We start from the raw sequence: 9,865 nt of genomic DNA, 5'->3' as shown, positions 1-9,865 counted from the left end.
CATGTTTAGTCTAATACAACATGTCTACGTATCTTAATTGTTTATGTGAATTATGTGCAGCATGCTTAATGAATTTCCTGCTTCTTCCCTGACTGGTACTTAGTCTAAATTGTAAGAATTTTGTGATGTAGTTGTATTTCTATCATTCGCACTATATATTTACTTTGGGACTACGGAACAGTATTACGGGAGATCCCCCTGTCTTGAATATTTACTTTAGGACTACGGAACGGTATTACGGGAGATCCCCCTGCACGTTTATTTTAGGACTACGGAACGATATTCCAGGAGATCCCCCTGCATATTTATTTTGGGACTACGGAACGGTATTCCAGGAGATCCCCCTGCACATTTATTTTGGGACTACGGAACGGTATTCCAGGAGATCCCCCTGCTCATTTAGGTTTGGGACTACGAGACGGTATATCGGGAGATTCCCTATTGTGTTTCTGTGTACTGAGCTGTTACCTTCTATGATTTCATTGTTGTTAAATTTTAGCCTTTATTTTATTACGGTATTACACTCTATATTGTTTTATTATATATTTACAAGTAGGGCCCTAACCCGGCCTCGTCACTACTCGACCGAGATTAGGCTTGACACTTAATGGGTACCGATTGTGGTGTACTCATGCTACTCTTTGCACATGTGTTTCGTGTGCAGATCCAGGTGCACCTTATCAGCCGCACTATCAGTGAGCCGGGACAGTTTTGGAGACTTCAAGGTATATCTGTCGCGTCCGCAGACCTCGGAGTCCACTTCTACTCTTTCTCAATGTCCATTATCTTCTGTATTTTTCCTTGTTAAACTCTGATGTATAGAGACACTAGATCTTTCTTTCTGTAGTTTGTGATTCACGATGTTCCGGGTTTTGGGATTTGTTGTGTATTTTTAAATAGTTGGTTAAATTTATATTTTTATTTCATATTTCCGCAAAATGTTAGACTTACCTAGTGTTAGAGACTAGGTGCCGTCCCGACGTCACACGATGGGAAAATTGGGTCGTGACAGTAAAGAAGAGCCTTCACATGGTGAGATAGTGACGGCAGCGGCAGCAGCAACTTAGGAAGGTAGGGATTTTGGTTAGGCTTTTCCTTGTAGAGCGTAAAAATGTGACAATTCAAGTGTGAGTGAATGAGTGTATTTTTTGTGAATTGTGTTGGTGTCTGAATTTTTGGTTTAGTGTGTGAATATGGCGGGTTTAGTGTGCCGTGTCTTGAATGAGTGAATTTTCTATTTACTATATTGTATGAGAGTGTCAAATGTGAGTGAATCAAATCAGAGAGAAGTGCATTTGTAAAAATGATCCCGAAAGTAAAAATGATCCCGAAAGTAGAGTAAAATTAGTGGAGTTGATGCTGTGCTAATAGGGATAGGGACGAAAACAATGCAATAAAGTGTGTGAGATGAAAATTCAATCTTTTTTTCTACTCATAACATGTTTGAAGAATGGTGTTGTCTATATGTCATCGAATTGTTTTAACTTTTACATAATATTTATTTTGAAACCATAATTAACACAAAAATTATGTGTGCAATTATAATATATTGCATACAATAACCGTTATAATTAAAATTTATCAATAGCTATTTTCTCCATCATTAGTTAGAATTATTAGAATATTTGTAGCTCTTTTTTCTTCTATTTTTGTGTAATTTATCAGTAACTCCTATTGATAAACACACTACTTGTACAACATTTATTCAGTTGTATACTTCTAACAATAGAGTAGTTACCAAAAAAAAAAGATACGAAGATTTTTTATCTTCTTTTTTCATTTTCTTTTGACGTTTTTAATTTTTTTAATGACTCATTGCGCTCGACCGATGTCTAACGCTCCATCCCTCTACAATTTTAATCCAACTATTTTCTCCTTTTTTCAATTTTCATTTACCTTTTTAGTGAATTTTATTCCAAAAGTTGCTAAATAAAGTCACAAATAAATACCATTATTATAATTATATATGAATAATCAAAATTCCAATTTTTTTGTATATGAGTAATAATTAAATAGTATTGAAGATCATAAGTCTTTAATTATGAATAACATTTACATCTAAATATAATCACTAATATATACTCCCGTCGTTCACTTTTGCTTGTCCATAATGGACTTTGCATGTCTCTTAAGAAAGATTCCATAGTTGAAGTGCATATTGTACCATAGTACCCATAATATGTGTAACACCCCGAAAAATTTTGAAGTACTTAAACGCTATTAAGAAAGTTGATGCGCACTAATTATATTATTTTGTGTGCAGACGAGGACTATTAATATGATGGATATCAATTGGATATGATAATAAGTGTACGAATCATATTATAAGTAGTGTGGGGTCTAAGGTGAGCCCTTAAGTCTAAGTCAAGTTGGAAATTTCATAATAGACTAAAGTTTCAAGTGGGTACGCACAAGACCAAACTTTGGACGAGCATATCTACATACATATAAGGAGTTATGTGATGGATGATCCTTCGAGTCTAGTTTCTAACGCTTCAAACCGTTCGTCATTTGGACACTCTTACAAGAAGTTATGACCAAATTTTGCAACCGCAGAAGTGGTTATGCCACCGCAAAATGGTCGCAGACCTGTCCAGTGAAGCCCATTTCTGGGCATCAGTTTTGCGGTGCATTGTGCGACCCGCATACTAATTGTGCAGTCCATTATGCGACCGTATACCTAAGTTCGGGGGGTTAATTTTTCTATTTTCATAATCCGACCCCATTTTAATAAATAGTCTTTGGGGCTTATTTTGGGGTATTTTTCTAAGGGTTTTAGAGAGAGGTAAGAGCATTTTAGAGAGAGAAGTAGGGAACCTAACATTCTAATCATCCAATCTTGCACCAATCTTCAAGAATCAAGGAAACCAATCACAAGATCTTCATCTAAGAGATAAGATTCAAACCCCTAGTCTTCAATTTTGAGTTTGGGGTAAAAGATGAGTGATTGAGAGTATGATTCTTGGGTGTAAGAGTATTATGCATATATGCTTGTACCAATAAGGTTTGTAGAAAGATTGTTGAGTTCAAATAAGTAAGGATTGGATTGTAGAGTGAAGGAAATCTTGTAGAAGAACCTTGTAACCAAATTTGTACACCTAGTGTTTGATAAAATGCTCTAATGAGATGAAACCATAAATATCTTCCTAATTATGTTTTACTTTTATTATATTTCTAAATAGATTGAAGTTGTTAGGATTTACGAAACCTCGTAGTAATGTAAGGAAGGCTCAAGAAAGATTAGAGCCGTCCGGAGGTCAATTCACTTGAGAAAGCTATTTTGGAATATTGGCCTAACTTCAAAAAGGTAAGTATCTTGTCTAACCTTGAGTGGAAAAATTACCCCTTAGGCATTGAGTCTTCTGTGGAAATTATATAATTGAAAATCATGTACGCGAGGTGACGAGTACGTACTTGGTTTAGATGTGCAAATTATATTGGTTGAAATTCGTAGACGCCCGTATGTATTAAATTAGAAAATCGTTGGAACTTAGTAAATCCTTGATTTGTCATGCCTCATTCTTTGTTTGTCGAGTTTTTATTTTATATGATAATTTGGTGTGATTACCACTTGGATTTTTATGTGAATTCTGTGTGTTTGTTAATTTGATATTTCTTGGAAATAATCACATTATGAATTTTTTTATTTGTAAATAATTAATTAAATAAGTTTAAATTAAGGTGTTTATATAATTATCTAAAATTTGGATTAAAGAAGGCATTGTCCTATGATGAGTTATTTTCCCATCCTTGTAGTTATTTTTGAGATTTTATATACATTGTGTTGAGCCGTAGACTATCTGTTGTGAAATTAATTGACTTTATTGTACCTTTGGAATGGTTGTGGCCTGCGAAAAATTTGTAAATACGAGTTGATGATATTGTGTTGTTGTGATAATATTATGTGTGAATTATTGTGTGATATGGGTTACTGTTATGCGGCGTATAAGGGTGGCATTTCATTGTTGACATTATGTGGGCATAAGGGTAGCATTTTACTGTTGTTATGTGTGTTGGGATATTGTCTGGGCGGATTAATAAGGGAGGCTATTATAGGAGCGATAAGGGTGGCTATTGATATTGTCAGGGCGGAGGGATAAGGGAGGCTATTATATGAGTGATAAGGGTGGCTATAGGAGACATAAGGGTGGCTATTGTCAGGGATGATATGTGATGGTGTGGGGTTATTGTGTTGGTAATTTTTATGTAATGATGAGGGGTTATTGCGTTGGTAATTTTTATGTGATGTTGTGATTTTTTTTGTGTTTATTTTTATATCTTGTGCAACTTGTCTTGTTATTTCGGTAAACTTGATAATAGTCTGATCTATATTGAAATTGTGAGCATGTGGCTATTGCCAGGTGAATTATGTTATTGGTACGTGAACTGTCCGTGTAGATGTGATATGAAATGTGGGCACGAGGTGCCAGAAAAATATAATGATTATGTTATTAGCACGTGAACTGTCCGTGCAGATGTAATATGAAATGCGGGCACGAGATGCCGGGGAAAATATGATAATTTTTATTATTAGCATGTGAGTTGTCCGTGCGGTTTTGATAGAAATATGGGCACGGGGTGCCGTAAAAATATGAAAGTGGTTTGAGACCCGTGTTACGATAATATAAAAGTGGGCTGAGACCCGTGTTTTATGATTATGAAATGAGGTGTCACAGAGTGACTTTTATTTGAAAAAAGTATATTCGAAAGATATTTTTTATTTGAAAGAATTATATTCCAAAGATATTTATTTGAAAGAATTATATTCCAAAGATATTTATTTGAAAGAAATATATTCGGAAGGTATTTATTCAAAAGAATTATATGTGAAAGATTTATATTTGAAGGACTTGTTTAATTGGTTGTACTTATGTTCCTTATTCGTTTGAGTAATAATTATGGTGTTCTTGTTGTCTTGCTGTTTATATCACTGATTGATTTTTGTTGTTATCACTGCTAGTTATTTTTCAGTACTATTGTATACTGTTATATTGCACAGGTTATTTGACTAGTGAGTGTCTTGGCTGTACCTCGTCACTACTCCACCGAGGTTAGTCTTGATAATTACTGGGTACCGACTGTAGTGTACTCATACTACACTTCTGCACATTTTTGTACAGAGCCAGTTATTGGAGATATCGGACTCGGGAAGAGTTAGTATGTTGATCGCAAGGATTCAAGGTAGAGTTTCTTGGTCGTCACAGTCCCTTAGAGCCTTTCTATTTTATTGTACTGTCAACTCTTATTCAAACAATATTGTATATTAGATCTTTGAGATCATTACATGTATTCAGTTACAGTTCGTGACTCAGTATTACCAGTCTTGGGAGGTTGTTATAATTATTTCCATTGTTGGTTTTGACATTTGTATTAATTTATATGTTAAAAAAGATGGCTTGAAATGAAATTGAAATCGACTTACCTAGTCGTAGAGACTAAGTGCCATCACGATGCCTAAGGTGGAATTTTGGGTCGTGACAATATGATACTCCCTCCGTTCCAATTTATGTAAACCTGTTTAACTGGGCACAGAGTTTAAGAAAAAATGAAGACTTTTGAAATTTGTTGTCCTAAACAAATCAAAAAGGGGTCGAGAGTATTTGTGTGATTATAAAAGATTCTCATTAAGGGTAGAATTGTAAGTTTAAGCTAAATTGTTTCCAAATTTAGAAAGGGGTCATTCTTTTTGGAACGGACCAAAAAGAAAATAGGTTCACATAAACTGGAACGGAGGGAGTAGTATTTTAAGAAGCCTTGGGAAATGATTTGTAAAATGAGTAATTAATGATAAGGGTAAAATAGAATAAAAAATAGTTTTCTCTTGATTTTCTAAAATTGACAAGTAAAATTTAAAATATATTTTTAATATAATAGACAAATATAAGTGAACGGAGGAAGTATTTATTTAGAAGTGTATTATAATGAAAGACCTTTATATACCAAGGAAAAGATAGGGGACTCATTTAACATATTTGTTTTCTCTTTAAATTAACTGTTCGACTTATCTTTCCCAGGACAACACTTTACCTCAAGAACTTTGTTATTTAAATTCTACAAAAAGGTATGTGACGCTTTAACTTGGATTTATTTTGGTGATGTCTTTTCACGTGTATTTTTTTGCTTATACATTTGATTTTTAATTATTTTCTATGAATGTCCCATAATATATATTTACATTTAAATTTAAATTTTTATTTCTTCCGTATTTACTAAATTTTAAAAAATAAAGTTTAAGCCGCGCATAGCGCGGGCAAATTCACTAGTATCTTATAATCTTGTTTGGGCACATCATCAGTTGTGTGGCAAAGAGGCCAACGTTTTAGCTTGCAGTATGAACCTTCACATATTTAATGAATTATATATTATTACATCATTTGACTATGCATTTGGTTTATTTTATGTTTGTTTATACTGATACTCCATATTTTAGAATAATATCTAGTTCTAAAAAATAGTCTAAATATAACATATTCTTATATAAAAGGACCAAAAACATACATCTTAACAATTTGAAGTATTAAATATGCTCAACCATACATCACATATTTCCTCATGAGCTTCAAACTCTCATCTTGTAGTTCTCACCCTGATTTCCCTTTCTCCTCCATATGTAAAATTAAAAATAAAAATAAAAAGAAGTAACCAAAAACATTTGTATACGTAATGTGTGAAATGACTACCCTAACCAACGAACAAGACTCACATTTTTGCAGATAAAAAGTGGCACATGCATGAATACAAAAGAAGAATGGAACATTTTCGAGTATTTCACCACTTTAGTTGGGCAAATACGATAACAGAAAAGAAAAACTATACATAATACATATTTACGATAACCGAAAAATGCAGCAACTCCTTTATCAAGAATAAAACCAATTGGGCAGTCCTCTAGTTCACCTTTATATATCTTAAAATAAATAGTACTATATCTACTACTTACTTTCTACACATATTCAACAAAAAGTCATTCTCCCAAAAAAGAAAAAGAAATGGCTTGCATTGCTCCTTCAGAGTCGATGAATAATTGCGAGGCTGATCAGGCACTCACTAAAAATCTTCAACCAGTTATCAACTTTTCTTCCATATTGGAAGATGAAGAAACTGATCAATACACTGATAATGTGCATGAGAATTCTTATATTCTTGGGATCAAAGAGTATATAGCAAATAGTAGGAATCTTCACTTATCTAAAGTCATTTCCAGAGAGAAAAGAGCAGCTGTTTTGATATGCCTCTTTGAAGGCCTTGAAGGTGAACTTCGTGTAATTCTCACCAAAAGATCCATGAAACTTTCTACTCATCCAGGTAACATCTCTAATTTCTTTCTTGTTTTTTTGCCCGATGTCTGGTATCTGCATTGATACCCGATAAAATTAAATTCGAATTCGCGTGGAGAAGTCTCACCTTGGGGGTAAAGTACCCAACAAATGCGACTTCATACCCAGGGCTCGAACCCCAAACTTCTGGTTAAGGCAAAAAGAATATTTACTACCCCACCACAACCATGGTTTGTTCTCTAACTTTTGCTTCCCGTCAATTATAAATTTGCACTTTGATAAAAAAGAAATTGAGTACATTTTTTCCTTGGAATGAAAAGTATCGTATTCGAAAGTCAGTCTCATCTATAGCATGTGGCTTCAAATTAAAGTATCATTAGCACTTAAGTGGTTAATTAATTGAATCTTGGATTAGTTATTAAAAATTAAGCTAATCTTATTTTCGAATTTGCATAGATGGCCAAGTATGTATCTTTTTACCCTTTTTTTCTTGGACAGAAAATGTCTGCCAAATTCCAATTGTGTAAATTAATAATTTGTTTACAGATTGAACGTAGACATATTTGTGAAAATGTGCAATTTTATTTTGGATTTAGATTACATTCCCCGACAGTGTATATTGATTATAGTACATTATTTGCATTGCTTTCTATGTTACCAAATTAGAATTATTTTAAATAATTACACATGTTGTAGGTTACTTTAATCTTATGATGTAGGCAAATATAAAAGTTCAGGGCATAAAAGTTAAATTCTTTCTGTTTTAGGACATGGGAATGCAACACGAGAATATCCAACTTTTTCTGCCACTTTAAAATTATACTCAAAACAAACATACGAAGAAATTGACTCTTTATAATCAGAGACGGATCCAAGATTTAGTTTATGAGTTTCTACACCAGCCTCAAGTTAATGCTACAGTAATAATTAGGTTCACGCTCGAGTATTTATAAATATTTAGTGAATTCCTTAATATGTATATATGTAATGTGTGTGTTTATATATATATATATAAAATATAGGGTTTGAGTAAAAATTACTAAGTTCACGTGAACTAGTAGTAACCGACCCTTTAGATCCGGTCACGTTTATAATATAATGTTTATTATGATGAAGGAGAGGTAGCCTTGCCTGGTGGAAAGATGGATGAAGAAGATTTAGATGATTCTGCTACTGCTCTGAGAGAAGCAACAGAGGAGATTGGTTTGAAATCCAGTCTTGTTCAAGTTATTACTAACCTTGAACCATTCATATCGTTGGTACTATAATTATTTGAAATATATATAATTTAATATCACTTCTTTATATACATAAATTGTAAACTAATTTCTCCTTTAAGGTAGATACTTGGTTACTGAAAAGCATTCATCATAAGTACAATTTTTATTATTGCAGCATCTACTTACAGTTGTACCAGTAGTGGGGCTATTGTCTAGAGTAGAAGAATTCAAGCCCTTACTTAATGCCGACGAAGTTGATGCTATTTTTGATGTACCCTTGGATATGTTTCTTAAGGTATTTATTATTGCAAGCTCTTTAATTTTAGAGTGTAAGTATTTATTTACTAACGATATAGTTAACCTCAACTTATTTGAAATTGAATCATTATAATTGTTGTTGCTGGTTATTTATAGAATAATTACAAATAAATCTATGCGAAAAACATTGATTGATAATTAACCTAATAAAAATAATAACTAATATATTCTTTTATCATATACAGGAAGAGAATCACAAATGTGTGGAAAAGGAGTGGGGAAGATTGAAATATGTATGTCACATATTTGAATATGAGTCGCCTAAGCAAGGAATTTTCCACATAGGGGGATTGACAGCAAGCATTTTGATTCATGCTGCATCTGTCATTTATCAAGAGCCTCCTTCTTTTTCTGAATATCTTCCTGATTTTAGTCAATTACAATTTACCCTGAACATGAAGAGCAGCTGCTAGTTTTGGGCGAAGACCGATTCAGAATTTAAGCTCTACATGTTCAACGGTTGGGTTCAGATGATCCTTGATATTCGTATGCTACATCTGCCTCTGACTTTGGGTGCACTGTTTTTTTTTTTTTTTTTAATTTCTTCTGAAAAAACTTTTATAGATCATGAATAAGTCATCAACAGCAAAGTTGATGATGAGATTATGAACTTAGCTAAAAGAAGAAAGGATCACATGGTCCGAGGAGACAAAATCATTGGCCTCTATCTCTTTGTTATATATTAAACTTAGATTCTTGTCTTTTTATATATTTACCATGTTTACACAATGCAAAGAAAAAGAGTAAATAAATTATTCAAACGGTAATTGGAAATTGGAAAATTGTGTAAGTTCAACATATAAAAACAATGGATTTAACTTATATTTACTAAAGAAGTCTTATACTCTTAGTGTATTTAACCTAAGGCGGCTGGAGGGTGAGACAGCCAAAGCAAGGGCTTTAGACCCCCAAATTTTGGGCGCTATAACTTAATTTTTTTTTTTAAATATAAGTATTTTAAAGTAAAACAAATATAATTATTTTAATAAAAAAGAAAATAAATGATTTGTAATTGATGTTGATCGTTGAGATCTGAATAAGTGTATAAAA

The 9,865-nt window shown here is 32.9% G+C and overlaps 1 protein-coding gene across 2 annotated transcripts; it reads left to right on the top strand.

Annotated features, from left to right (window-relative positions):
* The first annotated feature begins 6,911 nt into the window (after window positions 1–6,911).
* LOC104108044 (nudix hydrolase 15, mitochondrial-like) lies at window positions 6,912–9,524 on the top strand. 2 transcript variants are annotated; one of them, XM_033659164.2, is made up of 4 exons: window positions 6,912–7,305; window positions 8,394–8,503; window positions 8,673–8,792; window positions 9,001–9,524. In XM_033659164.2, exons 1-4 carry the CDS (start codon window positions 6,990–6,992, stop codon window positions 9,226–9,228), a joined length of 774 nt encoding a protein of 257 aa, XP_033515055.1. In that variant the 5' UTR covers window positions 6,912–6,989; the 3' UTR covers window positions 9,229–9,524. The 2 variants fall into 2 exon arrangements, with proteins under 2 accessions (XP_033515055.1, XP_009615297.1); XM_009617002.4 differs by having other exon boundaries at window positions 6,916–7,305; window positions 8,394–8,536.
* The last annotated feature ends 341 nt before the right edge of the window (window positions 9,525–9,865 follow it).

The sequence above is a fragment of the Nicotiana tomentosiformis genome, chromosome 7 (assembly GCF_000390325.3).
Source record: "Nicotiana tomentosiformis chromosome 7, ASM39032v3, whole genome shotgun sequence".
In the NCBI taxonomy this organism is placed as follows: Eukaryota; Viridiplantae; Streptophyta; class Magnoliopsida; order Solanales; family Solanaceae; genus Nicotiana; species Nicotiana tomentosiformis.
Note: the sequence above shows the minus strand (reverse complement) of the source record. Positions and strands in the feature narration are given on the sequence as shown.

What these genes read in the sequence shown, in the direction of transcription:
- LOC104108044 (XM_009617002.4), top strand. Translation starts at nt 6,990, where the DNA reads ATGGCTTGCATTGCTCCTTCAGAGTCGATGAATAATTGCGAGGCTGAT. An exon ending in GAAACTTTCTACTCATCCAG is followed by an intron (nt 7,306 to 8,393) that starts GTAACATCTCTA and finishes ATTATGATGAAG; the next exon opens with GAGAGGTAGCCTTGCCTGGT. An exon ending in TTGAACCATTCATATCGTTG is followed by an intron (nt 8,537 to 8,672) that starts GTACTATAATTA and finishes TTATTATTGCAG; the next exon opens with CATCTACTTACAGTTGTACC.